Raw genomic sequence first — 18,513 nt, 5'->3', positions numbered from 1 at the left:
TGATTGTTTTTTTACGAGCTTCAAAACGGCCCGCCTGATTTCAGGCCAGTTTTGGACAACCAAACGGGCCAGTACAATGACAAGGCCCACAGAGGCCCAGTTACGCGTGGATCCTCTGCTTCTTCACAACCCGATCTGAAAAACCCTAGACCCAGGGGCTACCGCTCCCTGAAAACTCTGCGCGCCAAATGCTCGAACACCTTCCCGCCAAAGCCACGCCCGCACATTCACAATAGATCCACGCTCTCCGTGTCCGCGCCTGATTCAGAGAAAGAGCCCGCGAGAAAGAGATAGGAGAGAGAGAGAGAGAGAGAGAGGGAGAGGGAGAGCAAGAGAAGGAGGAAGAGGCGAAGCCATGGACGACGCGCCCGCCGACGCCGCCGGATCCGGCCGCCGCACGCGCACCCGGGGCACCGAGGCGGTGGCGCGCTCCGCGGCGCTGGAGCGCCTCCGCGCCATCCGCGGCGGCGGCGCCCGCTCCGCCGCCGCCGTCCAGGTGCGGATGGAGGACCCGATCTACGACACCGTCGCCGAGGAGGACTACGCCGCCCTCGTCGCCCGCCGCCGCGAGGACGCCGGCGCCTTCATCATCGACGACGACGGCCTCGGCTACGTCGACGACGGCCGCGAGGAGGACTGGACCCACCGCGCCCTCCCGTCCTCCTCCGACGAGGGATCTGGCGGCGAGGATGGCGCCCCCCGCAAGCGGAAGCAGCCGCGCCCTCCCCAGGCGAAGCGTCCGCCCCAGCAGTCCGCTGCGGCGGCGTCCCTCTCCGCCGCCGCCGCGATGATGGGCAAGCAGCGCCTCTCCTCCATGTTCACCTCCTCCGTGTTTAAGAAGCCGGGCAGCGACCGCACCAAGGGCTCGTCGCTGGCCGCGGACAGCATCGTGGACGACGTCATCGCCGAGTTCGCCCCCGACGAGAACGACCGCGAGGAGCGCCGTCGTCGCGTTGGCAGGGTCTCTGCCCCGACACCGACGCCTGCTCCAGTTGCCCAAATTAAGGCAATTCAAGCAGCCGTACATGCTGAAATGGAGGTTAGATCGGATAATGGGTTCGAGCCTGATGTGGTTTCAGACCATGGAAACGATATGGAGGTGGAATTACAGCCAGAGGTGGAATTGAAGCCTGATGTGGAAATGCAACCCAAATTAGAAGCAGCTCCAGGTTCTAGTACTGAATTGGTTGATGAGAATAAGAGCTCGGAGGAACTGAAGCAGGAGGCTAATGGGGAGCTGAAGATAGAGAAGGTGCACCGTTTAAATGCTAAAATTAAGGCAGAGGGCACCAGGAATGGGGATATGTTGAGTGCAACAGCAGGTTGGATGAAGATATGTGGGGAGGGGGAGAATGCGGGAGGCGAGGGAGAGGTGTCTGTTAATGGTAACACTGATGTGGATGAAAGCTCGGAGTTTGAGCTGAAGGATGGAGCACTGCCGTTCTATGTGCTGGATGCATATGAGGAGCCCTTCGATATTAATTCAGGCACAGTCTATTTGTTTGGAAAGGTAAATATCATTTGTACTAGGTTTCTATTGAAGTATTGTGGTGAATAATCCCTATAAGAGACATGTTTAGTTGCCGGCATCTGTTAAAGTGCTTTGTTTTGTTCACACAATATTTCACCAGCACCAAACTAAGTGATTCTTTAGCTTAGTGGGATAGCTGATTTATATAAATTATGTGGTGCTTTATGTATTTTAGTATCTGAATGAATGGATGTATTCCATAGAGGCACTGATCATTACTTCCATAAAGTAGTCAATATTTTTTTGAAGCTCCATATATTTGCCATGGTCAAGTATGTCAGAAATAGGTATCAACTTTGTTGAATAGTTACATGTTCGATTGGATCATCAGCTATTACATGTTTGCAGCTCTAGGTTATACACCACACTTTTTTGACCACCTGCTTTTCTTTCTAGGTCGTAATAGGCAAGCGGTTCCATAGTTGTTGTGTTGTTGTAAAAAATATGCAAAGGTGCATATATGCAATCCCAAGCAGTTCGGTATTCCCAAGGGACACAATATCAAGGATAGAGAAGAACTCCACAAGTTCTGATGCTTCGCTATCACTTCGAGCAACTTTACATGTGAGAGATTGATTATTTTCATACTAAGCTTAATGCTCATTGCAACATATTAATCTTATATGCACACTACATATCTTTTTCCCAGGAGTTGTCATCTGGACTAAAGAGTGAAGTAGCTGAGAAGTTGTCTGACCTCAATGTTTCAAATTTTGTGATGACTCCAGTCAAGGTTTGTAGGTGGAACCATCCTGTAACTTCAACCCCTGTAATATCCTTGTCTATGCTAATTGTTCATATTTGGCATGCCTTAGAGGAACTATGCATTTGAGAGGACTGATGTACCAATCGGTGAGCAGTATGTCCTGAAAATCAATTACCCATACAAGGTATGTTTCTTGAACAATGGATCTTCTGTTTCATATTTTATTTTTTCCTTATATCATATGCATTTTCGTAGGATCCTGCGGTACCAGCCGACCTCAGAGGTGACCATTTCCATGCGTTACTTGGGACAAACAATAGGTATGAACCATAAAATGTGGGACCCATGCTGTACACAACAATTCCAGTGCGGTACTCCGTGCCAAATCCTTTCCTCACACACAGTAACCATTGTACCTTTTCAGTGCACTTGAACTGTTTCTCATCAAAAGGAAGATCAAGGGTCCTTCATGGCTATCGATTTCTAAATTTGTGGCATGTCCATCTACTCAGCGGGTATAGCCTTGACTTCATGCTGTCCTCTCATTCCAGCCTGTGTTTTATATCCAAGTTATTTGATACTCTTATGGCTCCTGCCTAAATTCTTTGTTGCATTATATTGGTGCTGATGGTTTTTGGCATTTCCACAGGTCAGCTGGTGTAAATTTGAAGTTACAGTCGACTCCCCAAAAGACATTTCTGTTTTGATGACAAGTAACACACTGGAAGTCCCCCCAGTTGTAGTTGCGGCTGTTAATCTTAAAACTATCATAAATGAGAAACACAACGTGCATGAGATTGTGTCAGCATCAGTCATATGTTGTCACCAAGTAAAAGTAAGCATGCTAATCTGGGGTCGAAGTATTTTATTCTAGTTTTTGTTTGTACATAATAAAGCAGTTTAGGTATCAGGTAAATGATTATCCTTTTCTTCTGGACAAGATTTTCTAGAAAAGCTGACATACTTTGGCATGATGTATCAAGCAATTGAACCTTCCATGTCTCTGAAAATATGAAGCAGTTCTTTTTTAGACAAACTGATGCACTTCGGGTTTATCTGAAACAATTATCGAGTTTACATATTTGCGAGATTATTTTATAAGCCAGAGACACTTTCTACCAAATAAATGTTGTTTGCCTTTTGGGGTCATTTCAGATTGATACTCCAATGCGTTCTGAAGATTGGCAGAAACGGGGAACTATCAGCCATTTTACTGTTATGCGCAAGCTTGAAGGCAGCATATTTCCTATAGGCCTCACCAAAGAAGCTTCTGATAGGAACCAGAAGGCTGGTAGCAACGTGCTGGCACTAGAGAGCAGGTGGGTACTGTTGTTGCGTATGCATTTTACATGTTACTTTGAACAAATCCAAGTTCTCATCTTTGCATTTATTAATCTTTTTTATTCCATTTTCAGTGAACGTGCTTTGTTAAATCGCTTGATGATTGAGCTTAGTAAACTTGATTGTGATGTACTTGTGGGGCACAACATTTCGGGATTCGACCTGGATGTCCTTCTGCACCGTGCTCAGGTTTTTATTATTATATTTCTGGTTAATTTTAGTACCTCTATGGAACCTGTACTAGTAGCTCCATGTTCTCCTTGAAGTAGATGGAAAGGGTTCTGTTGATGTTTTAATTTCAATGTTCTGGACGAAGTGGTCAGCAACACGTTAGAGAACTTACACTATGATTTTACTAATGTCTAATCATGTTTTAATTCAATCAAATAAGGAATATACCTCTGCCCTTTTTCTGCTAGACCTGCAAAGTACCAAGCAGCATGTGGTCCAAAATTGGCCGCCTTAGAAGATCAGTAATGCCCAGGCTTACCAAAGGAAACACACTATATGGTTCTGGGGCAAGTCCAGGAATTATGTCCTGTATTGCTGGCCGTCTCCTCTGTGATACCTACTTATGCTCTCGTGATCTTCTGCGGGAGGTACCCAGCATTTTAATTGTTTGGTGCAATCTTAAAGCCAAACTCAACAACTCTAACCTATATGTTTTACACAGGTGAGTTATTCTCTGACACAACTTGCAGAGACTCAATTGAAAAAAGACAGAAGAGAGGTTTCGCCACATGATATACCTCCAATGTTCCAATCAGCGGGAACACTTCTAAAGCTGGTGTGGTTTCTTTGAATTCAAAAATCATGTTTACTTCTTTCAAGAGAATGCCATGTCTTAAGAATTATGAACTGAAGCAAACTTTACCAATTTATCATCCTCATCTAGGTTGAGTATGGTGAGACTGATGCATGGCTTTCTTTGGAGCTCATGTTCCACTTGAGTGTTCTCCCGCTTACACGCCAACTGACAAATATTAGTGGTAATCTGTGGGGAAAAACTCTCCAGGTATACCATCATTATTTTTATGCAAAGTATACATCTGCAAAAATGCAGTCTCCTTTGGAAAAGAGACAGAAAACAATGTTATGTTGACATGATCTTTCACATGAAATGGACGCAGGGTGCTAGAGCTCAGAGGGTAGAATATCTACTGTTGCATTCATTCCATGCAAAAAAATTCATTATACCAGATAAGTTTGCTGCACGCAATAAGGAGCTGAACTCTGCAAAACGAAAGCTTAATGCTGATACCGAAGGTGGAAATGCTGCTGATGGTGCTGCTGATCCTTCCATTGATGATGAGGTGCATCATGGTGATCAAGGTAAAGCAAGAAAAGGCCCTTCATATGCTGGTGGCTTGGTTTTGGAGCCTAAAAAAGGTCTCTACGACAAGTATATTCTACTTCTGGACTTCAACAGTCTTTATCCTTCAATAATTCAGGTGAGTCGTTATTTTTCACAGATTCTGTAAGTTCTGGCTTATTCTCCATGAGTCGACTGTTAAGCGACACCCTTGATATATATTCACTGTTTCTTTTGTTCTCTTCGCTCAGGAATTCAATATCTGCTTCACCACTGTTGAGCGTTCTTCTGATGGCAATCTCCCTAACCTGCCAACTTCAAAGGCTAGTGGTGTTTTACCTGAGGTACTTACGTACATATATGCTTTATTCGGATATGGAGTTTTTCTTTACTTGGGGGAATGAGAAACACCCTTTTGCAAATTTTTGAGCCGCTAGCAGGGTAACAACATACTAACATGCCATAGGTGGGATACCCTATGGGTAGCACCCATATTGCTTTGGAACTTTGCCACCAAGAATATAACCAATAAAAAGTTTGCTTTCAGCTCATTTTTCTGAGTAACTTGTTATTAATATTCAGAGTTGTAGTTACAGAAATAAAATATGCTATTCCTGCTTGGCCACCACACCTGTTCATGCTTTTGGTTTGGACATTGGAATTTTGTAAACTTGTTCAGTGTGATTCTAGCTTACAATCTACTTGCTCCATTCCTAAATATATGACGTTTTGGTATTTGAAATTGAACTACCAAAACGTCACAGGACCAAGGGAGTACTATATTTCTTAACTATATCCAGTCTTTGTAACTAAGCTGGACCAAAATTGTACTCCCCCCAGCCACCAATTTTAAATGCTGTGAGAATTGACAAACCTTGGTTTTGGTATAGACCACTGAGACATATATTCTTCTGTTCATTTTGTTGTACAAGTAATACATGATCAACACCCAATATTTCTAATATATTAGTGCTCCAGCAAGTTCTGCAATCAAACTCATTGGCTTCTTTATGGATGCCAGTGATCAGCCGCTATACAGAAGGCTTACTTGGACTATACTTTAGACGTGATTCCTTGTTCTGTCTTTACTTTTCTTTGCACTTCAGTTATTGATTGAAATGCGGCTTATCGTCAGGGCATAATTTTGTTCTAACATGTGTTTGCAATCATGGCTAACAACACAGTTGCTGAAGAGCTTGGTGGAGAGGAGAAGAATGGTTAAATCATGGCTCAAAACCGCCTCTGGTCTCAAAAGGCAGCAGTTTGATATTCAACAGCAAGCTTTGAAGCTTACCGCAAACAGGTAAAGAATACTGTTGCAAACTAAATTCTTAAGTGTACTCTTCTTCCGGCATCCATAAAGAAGTCTAGTATAGTCGATGGGCTCTAAGTAGAGTCCAAGTAAGCCTTTTGTGTTTGTAATTCCTTTTGCATTTATCCAGTATGGTCGACCGGCTCTAACTTATCCTTTTAACCTTATGTCCCAGTATGTACGGTTGCTTGGGATTTTCTAATTCTAGGTTTTTTGCAAAGCCACTTGCCGAGCTTATTACCCTACAAGTGAGAACATACTTTCTCTCCTTCAGAAGTAGATTGACAAATATGTACAACTAAATTTGTTGTGACTGATATATGCTATGATGCCCCTGCAGGGTAGAGAGATCTTGCAAAACACTGTTGATCTGGTTCAGAATAATTTAAACTTGGAGGTATGTATATTACTAACTTATGTTTATAAATCAGTGGTAAATAACCTTTCTAAGATATCCAAAGAACCTTGTTTATAAGATGCTTGAACTCCAACTTTCTTTACGAATAAATTGGCCATATTGATATTTCTTTTCATTGTATTGGACAGGTTATTTATGGTGACACTGACTCCATAATGATATATACTGGACTGGATGACATCTCCAAGGCAAAAGCAATTGCTGGAAAGGTCATTCAGGAGGTAGTATTCTGATATTGAAGTCTCAGCCTTGGATATTAAACTATGATCTATGAGCAGCACAAAAACATCATCTTTCCACAATTGTTTATGCAGGTGAACAAGAAGTACCGTTGTCTGGAGATCGATCTTGATGGTGTATACAAAAGGATGTTGCTTCTCAAAAAGAAGAAATATGCTGCCATTAAAGTGGCACTAGATGGTAGTTTACGAGAGGTGTGTGTGTGCTTATTCCAACTTCATATTTATCTTGGAAAACTAGGCGAGGTATTCTAACATGCTTGATACAGAACATTGAGCGCAAGGGACTCGATATGGTCAGGCGTGATTGGAGTATGCTGTCAAAAGAAATTGGTGATTTTTGCCTGAATCAAATCTTGTCTGGAGGGTAAGTATTTTAGTCGTCATTAATTTTGCTTGAGATGTTCCCTTTCATCTCATCCATGTTAAAACTGTTTCTACAGGACATGTGATGATGTTATTGAGTCAATACATAACTCTCTCGTCCAGGTGAGTAGCCTACAATATATTCTTCATCTCTTAAGTTTTCCTTTTCCATATTTTCTGAGAGGCATTAATTTTGGTTGCTACCGCTCCACACTTCAGTTTTGATTGTACAGGCATTAGTACTATATTTGTTAGTGTAATACGATTGACTGAATATGAGTATTGTTGCAGGTCCAAGCACAGATGAAAAGTGGTCAAATAGAGCTTGAAAAATATATCATCACAAAGAGTCTAACGAAAGCGCCAGAAGATTATCCAGATGCTAAAAACCAGCCTCATGTCCAGGTAATATTTACCTGTTTCATTTCTTTTGGTCAGTTGTGAGATAAATGGGAAACTGATGAGCTGAGCTGAGTGCTGTTTTCCTTTGGTTGTGTTGGGTTTTTCAGGTTGCTTTAAGACTGAAGCAAAATGGTTTCTCTGGATGCTCTGCAGGTGATACTGTTCCATATATTATCTGCTCGCAACAGGTATTGCAATGATGCGTTTTTTTTGGTTATCTTTATTATTTGTTCCATATATTATTTTCTCGCAGCAGGTATCCCTAAGTACTATTTGTTAACCTCTGCTTTGATACAATGATAACTCATTAAGGGAACATAATTATTTGTTTGTTTGAAATGATTGTAATTTTAAAAAGGAAACCTTGCGGCAGAATGTTTTGGAAATATCTGTTTTTAGCTTCTTTTTTTGAAGTACTCTTACCAGACCTTAAAATTTACTTGACTATTAAGAGGCAAATCTAACTTTGTTTGACTATTCCAAACAGGATTCAGATAATACACATTCTGGGGGAATTGCTCAAAGAGCTAGACATCCGGATGAGTTAAAACGAGACCCTAACAAGTGGATGATTGACATCGAGTACTATTTGTCACAGCAGGTCCTCCCTTGCACATAAGAAAACATATAGTTCTTGTATGCCAGATTTGTCTGTACTGTATTTTTTATTCTAAATTGCTTTTACAGATTCATCCTGTCGTTTCTCGTCTGTGTGCTTCCATTGAGGGTACTAGCCCTGCCCGACTAGCTGAATGTCTTGGACTTGACTCATCGAAGGTGTGCATCCACTCTTAATTATTGGTTAGCTATCTAATTTGTATATTTTTCATATGTTCTTAACCCTTCTAAATCCTTGGAATTAGTTCCAATCAAGATCAATCGGGTCTAGCAACGAGGATACGTCTACCATGCTCTTATCTGTAATTGATGATGAAGACGAGAGGTAAACATATAATATACTTATTTCGCTTTGATTCCTGCTGTTCGTAACTTCCAACTAAAAATAACATGAGTAATACTTGCAGATATCGTGGCTGTGAGCCACTGCGTTTATCATGCCCAAGCTGTACCAATACCTTCGAGTGCCCCGCTGTGTCCAGTCTGATTGCTAGTTTATCAGATCCAAATGAAGGAAAAGATGCTACTGTGAATTTCTGGCGTCGGATGCGGTGCCCAAGATGTCCAGATGATACTGATGAGTGCAGAGTTTCTCCTGCTGTGCTTGCCAACCAGGTTAATACCACTTAATGTAATATATGATCTAGCATTCAGATTGCTGAACTGAAATTGATTTTTTCCATGCCAGATAAAAAGACAGGCTGATAATTTCATCAATCGGTATTACAAAGGTTTACTGATGGTAAGTATAGTTTCCACTTCTGATTGATATTTCACATTCTCTTGTCCTTGGGTGCCTGTCTACATGTAATGAACCTTTTCTTTTGACATTTCTTTCCAGTGCGATGACGAGGGTTGCAAATATTCAACTCACATTGTGAACCTTAGAGTGATGGGGGATTCTGAGAGAGGAACCATCTGCCCGAACTATCCACAATGCAACGGCCGTTTAGTAAGACAGGTTTGTTGATACGGGCTTAAGTTTATGAGTGCTTATTTGTTCTTTGATTTGATGGCTACTAATACCGATTCTGTGTGCTGACAGTACACAGAGGCAGATCTATACAGGCAATTGTCCTACTTTTGCTATGTACTTGATGCAACCCGGTGTCTTGATAAGGTTAGATATAATAACCCAATTGCTGGTTTTTTCTTTTCCCTTTGTTAGTGCCATAGTTGATGTAAAGATTTTTTGATGCAGTTGGACCAGAAGATGCGGCTTCCTTTCGAGAAAGAGTTTGCAGTATTAAACCAAACAATAAGCTCGGCATTTCTGGAGATTCAGAGAATCCGAGACAGATGTGCTTTTGGATGGGTTCAATTGACAGATCTAGCAGTGTCAATCTGATGAGCTAGTGTTCGCCGTAATCTCAAGCAGTGCTGATCTGAGCATGGGCCGTGGGATATTTTGTTGTTGAAACTAGATCTGTTGTTGAAGGTGAAAGGAACTGGAAACCAGATGGTGACCTTGGCCACTAGCCGCTGGGTTTCCTGGCCTGCAAAGGATAGAGTTGCCCACATCATGTTGCATTTAAATACAAATGTTCTAACCAGTCATTTCAGAGACCCTAGATTTTCATGTGTATATTGTACTACTGCTGTAAATATGTTGCATCCATCAATCCCATGGTTTTGTAGTGACATACTTTGAATACTAAATTTGTCATCAGTCAGTTTTTATCATCTTAAATTTATCACAATCCATATGCTTATTTACTGATTCTCATGTCTTTAAACAAGGTTTATTCTGTTTTAGTAACTAAAAGGAACACAAGGTTTTGTTTCAGTGTATCAGATACTCCCTTCGTCTCAAAATAAGTTTCTCAACTTTGTACTAGCTCTAGTACAAATTTGCACTAAGCTTGAGACACTTATTTTGGGACGGAGGGAGTAGATTACTAATGCTCTGATGGATGGAATCCTTTTTTTTTTGCGAGGCTGATGGATGGAATCCTTGACAAAGAGCATGTTGTTCCAGTGTTTGTTTTATTTTTATATATCTGCCAGATATCTCACTTGTAGTCCTTATCAAATGGAAGACTGTCTGAATCAGTTATTTGCATAATCTGCACACATACGGACATACATTAGGGTTCTTGTCCTGTGAACTCCAGGCTGTGGCAGTGTGAACCACAAGAACTAGCCTGGTATATGTCAGATGCTGCATAGTAAACCCTAACCCAGCTAAGTGTTGAAATCTTTCCAAACCAAGATGCTTTAGCAGCAAGAGGTTATCATCGAAAACTGACCTTTATTCTCATTTGAATTACTCATTATCATGTTATTTTTGGAAGTTTTAGGAGATTAGCCTATTGCCACCAGCTAGTGTTTTTTTTGCAGGCAAACTTGGGGAGCTTTATTGAACAAAGCTGCTGATCAGGAAACTGGGGTAGTGTCTAGTCAATTCTAACTTGCATCTAATGTGCAATGCTTCGCACAAAGGTGAGCCAGAAAATTAGCATTGCACATGTTGAAAGATGAAGTAAACTTAGGTATGAGCTCTCCTATTTCATCTAAAAAAGGTGCTATCACCGAATGTGACAACTGCCGAGAGTGCTAGAGATTAACTAACTACACGCAGTCGGACTCTCTAATCACATGATTGAATCCTTGAAGACTTGCAAGATAAACGCCATCATGAAAGGACAATTGTCTCCATAATCAAAGGATTAGACACTTCGGGGTATGACTTGCTCTAAGCAGCGATGAAGGTAGTGGCGGATGGAGTGATGCCGTGAGCTCCTCCCTTGCTAGACTCAGAGCAAATGGTTTCATTGGTTGTGGTTTTGACAATACCATCTTTAGGCGGCCGCCACCCATGACCTAATAGAATTTTAGCTTGATAGCGAGGCAATTCAAGTAGAGCGAGAGATTTCCTCGTCCTTATGATAGATATCACAGGATTGATCTCCTCACGGTCATGCATCCATCGATTCCATGAGTGCCAGATCGACCACATCACCTTGACAATCTTCGGTCGATCTGCATCAGTTATAAGTGGGTCACATAAAATGTCGCGTGTCCAAGTAGTAGGGTGAAGGCGCGACATGCGGAAATCCAACCATGACTGCGCTTCATCTGAGAATATGCGAGCATGGGAGCAATGAATGAGAGCGTGCATGAGGTCCTCCTCCATTGCATGACAAATGTTGCATCTACTTAGCTCCTTGATGTGTTTGTATTTCAGCGTATCTTCACCAGATAGAGTGCTCCTAACAACGCGCCACCAGAAAACTCAAACTTTTGTCACCACTTTCAATTGCCATAGGGTAGCCCACATCAGTTTATAGCCAACCCTTCATGTAGAGCCGATCGCTCTTTGTGAATCATAAGAGCATGATAGGAAGATTTCAAGAGTATACCCCTGATGTCCCAAAGGCCCAAGCCAATGAATCATCACCACCTCTGGTGCGCAACGGGATATTAAGGATGGCATTAACATCCGGTGGATAAAAACATCCCACATACAATTGTATGTATCGATGAGCTCGGTTACCAACTGCAACGTTGTGCCTCCCAGTTTTAGAAATGGCTTCATCGACAAGGTGCCTGGGATCCACTTGTCATCTAAAAAAGAGATGGCAGATCCATCTCCAACTTGTTTTATCAAGCCATTATTAAGAGCGTCCCTTCCGGCCACATCGTCCGCCAAGTAGCCGATGAGGATTTTGGTGCGCTAGCGTGCAGGAAATCAGTGTCCGAGAAGTATCTGGCCTTTAAAACTCTCGCACAAAAGGAATTTGGATTGCTCTTAAATCTCCATTCGTGCTTTCCCAAGAGTGCTAGATTAAACATATGCAAATATCGAAAGCCCATTCCACCTTTAACTTTTGGGGTAGGTAGCGAGCTCGAGGATATCCAGTGCACGGATCTTTTGTCCAAAGAACTGCTCCACCAATATTTTTGCCATACAAGAGGAAAAGCCTTTGCAGCCTTTTCTTGTGAGAAGGAAATATCTCATGCTATATGTAGGAATAGCCTGTATAACTTATTTGAGCAAAATATCCCTTCCCGCACATGCTACCTTCCTTTCAGGTCAATCCTGGATTTTGCTTCTGATTCTATTCCCTAGGTGATCGAAAGTACCATTTGTAATTCTCCCCACCCCTATGGGAGACCCAAGTATTTCTCGATGAAAGCCTCCACAACAATACTAGTGTATGTTTCGCTTGCAACCAGGTATTTTAGTGAGAGTTTGGACTGAAATAAACATCACTTTTCTCCTTATTAACCTGCTTCCCTGAGGATAAATAAGAATGACCTCGCTTAGCTGTTCTGCACTTTACACATTCTCCTTGATGAAAATTAAGCTGTCATTGATGGGGCAGCAGATAGTAAACAACATGCAAGTGCAAGAAAGTAAAGGGGTAGAGTTTAGAAGATTAAACGCAATGAAGACATGGTGATTTTTGGTGTGGTTTCGATAGGTGGTGGTTTTTTACAATGACGTTGATAGAGACTTCAACCCACGGAGGGCAGCGGCTGCACGAGCCCACGAAGGGCTCCATCCATGAAGGGTCCACGAAAGCAACCTTGTCTATGCCATCATGGCTTCCACCCACGAAGGACTAGCCCCACTCAGGGTAGATCTTTATGAAGTAGGCGATCTCCTTGCCCTTACAAACTCCTTGGTTCAACTCCACAAGATTTGGAGGCTCCCAAGTCACATCTAACAAATCTAGAAGACATCACTCTCCAAAAGGTAATAGGTGTTGTTGTTGATGATGAACTCCTTGATCTTGTGCTTCAAAAGATAGTCTCCTCAACACTCAATCACTCTCTCACAGATTTGGCATGGTAGTACGAGAAGGATTGGAGTGGAATCACCTTGATTTCAAGACAAGTGTGGGTGGTTCTCTGATAACCCACAAGTATAGGGGATCGCAACAGTTTTCGAGGCTAGAGTATTCAACGCAAATTTATTGATTCGACACACGTGGAGCCAAAGAATATTCTCAAGTATTAGCAGTTGAGTTGTCAATTCAACCACACCTGAAAGATTTAATATCTGCAGCAAAGTATTTAGTAGCAAAGTTGTATGGAAGTAACGATAACGGTGGCAAAAGTAACAGTGGCAGTTTTTGTAGCAATCGTATTAGTGGCAACGGAAAAGTAACTAAGCAAAGATCAATATGTGAAAAGCTCGTAGGCAATGGATCAATGATGATAATTATGTCGGATGCGATTCCTCATGTAACAGTTATAACATAGGGTGACACAGAACTAGCTCCAGTTCATCAATGTAATGTAGGCATGTATTCTGAATATAGTCATACGTGCTTATGGAAAAGAACTTGCATGACATCTTTTGTCCTACCCTCCCGTGGCAGCGGGGTCCTATTGGAAACTAAGGGATATTAAGGCCTCCTTTTAATAGAGTACCGGACCAAAGCATTAACACTTAGTGAATACATGAACTCCTCAAACTACGGTCATCACCGGGAGTGGTCCCGATTATTGTCACTTCGGGGTTGCCGGATCATAACATATAGTAGGTGACTATTGACTTGCAAGATAGGATCAAGAACTCACATATATTCATGAAAACATAATAGGTTCAGATCTGAAATCATGGCACTCGGGCCCTAGTGGCAAGCATTAAGCATAGCAAAGTCATAACAACATCAATCTTAGAACATAATGGATACTAGGGATCAAACCCTAACAAAACTAACTCGATTACATGGTAAATCTCATCCAACCCATCACCGTCCAGCAAGCCTACGATGAGATTACTCACGCACGACAGTGAGCATCATGAAATTGGTGATGGAGGATGGTTGACGATGACGACGGCGATGGATTCCCCTCTCCGGAGCCCCGAACGGACTCCAGATCAGCCCTCCCGAGGAAGATTAGGGCTTGGCGGCGGCTCCGTATCGTAAAACGCGATGAATCCTTCTCTTTGATTTTTTTCTCCCTGAAAGTGAATATATGGAGTGGGAGTTGAGGTCGGTGGAGTCTCAGGGGGGCCACGAGGCAGGGGGCGCGCCCCGAGGGGTCGGTGTGCCCTGCACCCTCGTGGACAGGGTGTGGGCCCCCTGATGCTAATTCTTTCGCCAGCATTTTTTATTATTTCCAAAACGTGTCTCAGTGGATTTTCAGGTCATTCTGAGAACTTCTATTTCTGCACAAAAATAACACCATGGCAATTCTGCTGAAAACAACGTCAGTTCGGGTTAGTTCCATTCAAATCATGCAAGTTAGAGTCCAAAACAAGGGCAAAAGTGTTTGTAAAAGTAGATATGTTGGAGACGTATCAACTCCCCCAAGCTTAAACCTTTGCTTGTCCTCAAGCAATTCAGTTGACAAACTGAAAGTGATAAAGAAAAACTTTTACAAACTCTGTTTGATCTTGTTGTTGCAAATATGTAAAGCCAGCATTCAAGTTTTTGGCAAAGATTATGAACTAACCATATTCACAATAACATTTAGGTCTCATGTTTACTCATATCAATGGCATAATCAGCTAGCGAGCAATAATAATAAATCTCGGATGACAACACTTTCTCAAAACAATCATAATATGATATAACAAGATGGTATCTCGCTAGCCCTTTCTGAGACCGCAAAACATAAATGCACAGAACCTCTGAAGATCAAGGACTGAACTAGACATTGTAATTCATGGTAAAAGAGATCCAGTCATAGTCATACTCAATGTAAATTAATAGTAATGCATGCAAATGACAGCGGTGCTCTCCAAACTGGAGCTTTTTAATAAGAGGATGATGACTCAACATAAAAGTAAATAGATAGGCCCTTCGCAGAGGAAAGCAGGGATTTGTAGAGGTGCCAGAGCTCGAGTTTTGAAATAGAGATAAATAATATTTTGAGTGGCATACTTTTATTGTCAACATAACAACCAAGAGATCTCGATATCTTCCATGCTACACACATTATAGGCGGTTTCCAAACAGAATAGTAAAGTTTATACTCCCCCACCACCAACAAGCATCAATCCATGGATTGCCCGAAACAACGGGTGCCTCCAACTAACAACAGTCCTGGGGGAGTTTTGTTTGCAATTATTTTGATTTGAGCATGGGACTAGGCATCCCGGTTACCGGCCATTTTCTCGTGAATGATGAGCGAAGTCCACTCATCGTGAGAATAACCCACCTAGCATGGAAGATATAGACATCCCTAGTTGATACATGAGCTATTCGAGCATACAAAACAGAATTTCATTTGAAGGTTTAGAGTTTGGCACATACAAATTTACTTGGAACGGCAGGTAGATACCGCATATAGGAAGGTATGATGGACTCATATGGAATAACTTTGGGGTTTATTGAAGTGGATGCACAAGCAGTATTCCCGCTTAGTACAAGTGAAGGCTAGAAAGAGACTGGGAAACGACCAACTAGAGAGCGACAACAATCATGAACATGCATTAAAATTAATAAACAATGAGCGCAAGCATGAGTAGGATATAAATCACCATGAACATAAATATCATGGAGGCTATGTTGATTTTGTTTCAACTACATGCGTGAACATGTGCCAAGTCAAGTCACTCGAATCATTCAAAGGAGGATACCTGTTGGGGAACGTAGTAATTTCAAAAAAATTCCTACGCACACGCAAGATCATGGTGATGCATAGCAACGAGAGGGGAGAGTGTGTCCACGTACCCTCGTAGACCGAAAGCGGAAGCGTTAGCACAACGCGGTTGATGTAGTCGTACGTCTTCATGATCCAACCGATCCAAGTACCGAACGCACGACACCTCCGAGTTCAGCACACGTTCAGCTCGATGACGTCCCGCGAGCTCCGATCCGGCAAAGCTTCGCCGGAGAGTTTCGTCAGCACAACGGCGTGATGACGGTGATGATGATGCTACCGACGCAGGGCTTCGCCTAAGCACCGCTACGATCTGATCAAGGTGGATTATGGTGGAGGGGGGCACCGCACACGGCTGGGAGAGATCAACATATCAACTTGTGTGTCTAGAGGTGCCCCCTGCCCCGTATATAAAGGAGCAAGGGGGAGGCCGGCCGGCCCCAGTAGGGCGCGCCAGGAGGAGGAGTCCTCCTCGTAGGAGTAGGACTCCCCTCTTTCCTACTCCTACTAGGAGGGGGAAAGGAAGGAGGAGAGGGAGAAGGAAAGGGGGGCGCCGCCCCCCCTCTCCTAGTCCAATTTTGACCAGAGGGGGAGGGGCGCGCGGCCTGCCCTAGGCCAGCCCTCTCTCTCCACTAAGGCCCATAAGGCCCACTATTTCTCCGGGGGGGGGTCCGGTAACCCTCCGGCACTCCGGTTTTCTCCGAAACCACCCGGAACACTTCCGGTGTCCGAATATAGTCGTCCAATATATCAATCTTTACTTCTCGACCATTTCGAGACTCCTCGTCATGTCCGTGATCATATCCGGGACTCCGAACTACGTTCGGTACATCAAAACACAAAAACTCATAATACCGATCGTCATCGAACTTTAAGCGTGCGGACCCTACGGGTTCGAGAACTATGTAGACATGACCGAGACACGTCTCCGGCCAATAACCAATAGCGGAACCTGGATGCTCATATTGGCTCCCACATATTCTACAAAGATCTTTATCGGTCAAACCGCATAACAACATACGTTGTTCCCTTTGTCATCGGTATGTTACTTGCCCGAGATTCAATCGTCGGTATCTCAATACCTAGCTCAATCTCGTCACCGGCAAGTCTCTTTACTCGTTACGTAATGCATCATCCCTCAACTAACTCATTAGTCACATTGCTTGCAAGGCTTATGGTGATGTGCATTACCGAGAGGGCCCAGAGATACCTCTCCGACAATCGAGTGACAAATCCTAATCTTGATTTATGCCAACTCAACAAGTACCATCGGAGACACCTGTAGAGCACCTTTATAATCACCCAGTTACGTTGTGACGTTTGGTAGCACACAAAGTGTTCCTCCGGTAATCGGGAGTTGCATAATCTCATAGTCATAGGAACATGTATAAGTCATGAAGAAAGCAATAGCAGCAAACTAAACGATCATGTGCTAAGCTAACAGAATGGGTCAAGTCAATCACATCATTCTCCTAATGATGTGATCCCGTTAATCAAATGACAACTCATGTCTATGGTTTAGGAAACTCAACCATCTTTGATTAACGAGCTAGTCAAGTAGAGGCATACTAGTGACACTATGTTTGTCTATGTATTCACACATGTATTATGTTTCCCGGTTAATACAATTCTAGCATGAATAATAAACATTTATCATGATATAAGGAAATAAATAATAACTTTATTATTGCCTCTAGGGCATATTTCCTTCAGTCTCCCACTTGCACTAGAGTTAATAATCTAGATTACACAGTAATGATTCTAACACCCATGGAGTTTTGGTGCTGATCATGTTTTGCTCGTGGAAGAGGCTTAGTCAATGGGTCTGCAACATTCAGATCCGTATGTATCTTGCAAATCTCTATGTCTCCCACCGGGACTTGATCCCAAATGGAATTGAAGCATCTCTTGATGTGCTTGGCTCTCTTGTGAAATCTGGATTCCTTTGCCAAGGCAATTGCACCAGTATTGTCACAAAAGATTTTCATTGGTCCTACACTAGGTATGACACCTAGATCGGATATGAACTCCTTCATCCAGACTCCTTCATTTGCTGTTTCCGAAGCAGCTATGTACTCCGCTTCACAGGTACATCCCGCCAACTGACAGCTCCACCGTTCAATGTAAACACGTATCCGGTTTGCGATTTAGAATCGTCCGGATCAGTGTCAAAGCTTGCATCGACGTAACCATTTACGACTAGCTCTTTGTCACCTCCATAAACGAGAAACATATCCTTAGTCCTTTTCAGGTATTTCAGGATGTTCTTGACCGCTGTCCAGTGATCCACTCCTGGATTACTTTGGTACCTCCCTGCTAAGCTAATAGCAAGGCACACATCAGGTCTGGTACACAGCATTGCATACATGATAGAGCCTATGGCTGAAGCATAAGGAACATCTTTCATTTTCTCTCTATCTTCTGCAGTGGTCGGGCATTGAGTCTGACTCCATTTCACACCTTGTAACACAGGCAAGAACCCTTTCTTTGCTTGATCCATTTTGAACTTTTTCAAAACTTTGTCAAGGTATGTGCTTTGTGAAAGTTCTATCAAGCGTCTTGATCTATCTCTATAGATGTTGATGCCCAATATGTAAGCAGCTTCATCGAGGTCTTTCATTGAAAAAGTCTTATTTAAGTATTCTTTTATGCTATCCAGAAATTCTATATCATTTCCAATTAGCAATATGTCATCCACATAT

At 42.7% G+C, this 18,513-nt stretch overlaps 1 protein-coding gene across 1 annotated transcript; it reads left to right on the top strand.

Annotated features, from left to right (window-relative positions):
• The first annotated feature begins 203 nt into the window (after positions 1-203).
• Positions 204-9,962, top strand: LOC123079889 (DNA polymerase alpha catalytic subunit). Its single transcript, XM_044502715.1, has 31 exons — positions 204-1,510; positions 1,928-2,095; positions 2,181-2,264; positions 2,347-2,421; positions 2,493-2,557; positions 2,662-2,752; positions 2,887-3,072; positions 3,393-3,556; positions 3,653-3,767; positions 3,998-4,177; positions 4,252-4,365; positions 4,474-4,593; positions 4,709-5,029; positions 5,142-5,234; positions 6,075-6,193; positions 6,378-6,450; positions 6,543-6,599; positions 6,749-6,841; positions 6,935-7,054; positions 7,129-7,226; positions 7,303-7,348; positions 7,517-7,630; positions 7,735-7,815; positions 8,115-8,228; positions 8,315-8,404; positions 8,491-8,570; positions 8,653-8,860; positions 8,934-8,987; positions 9,087-9,206; positions 9,291-9,365; positions 9,447-9,962. The coding sequence occupies exons 1-31, from the start codon at positions 356-358 to the stop codon at positions 9,591-9,593; spliced, it is 4,620 nt and encodes a 1,539-aa protein (XP_044358650.1). The 5' UTR covers positions 204-355; the 3' UTR covers positions 9,594-9,962.
• Positions 9,963-18,513: the final 8,551 nt, after the last annotated feature.

Source organism: Triticum aestivum, chromosome 3D, assembly GCF_018294505.1.
Source record: "Triticum aestivum cultivar Chinese Spring chromosome 3D, IWGSC CS RefSeq v2.1, whole genome shotgun sequence".
In the NCBI taxonomy this organism is placed as follows: domain Eukaryota; kingdom Viridiplantae; phylum Streptophyta; class Magnoliopsida; order Poales; family Poaceae; genus Triticum; species Triticum aestivum.
Note: the sequence above shows the minus strand (reverse complement) of the source record. Positions and strands in the feature narration are given on the sequence as shown.

What these genes read in the sequence shown, in the direction of transcription:
- LOC123079889 (XM_044502715.1), top strand. Translation starts at nt 356, where the DNA reads ATGGACGACGCGCCCGCCGACGCCGCCGGATCCGGCCGCCGCACGCGC. An exon ending in CATGTCCATCTACTCAGCGG is followed by an intron (nt 2,753 to 2,886) that starts GTATAGCCTTGA and finishes GCATTTCCACAG; the next exon opens with GTCAGCTGGTGTAAATTTGA. An exon ending in TACATAACTCTCTCGTCCAG is followed by an intron (nt 7,349 to 7,516) that starts GTGAGTAGCCTA and finishes GTATTGTTGCAG; the next exon opens with GTCCAAGCACAGATGAAAAG.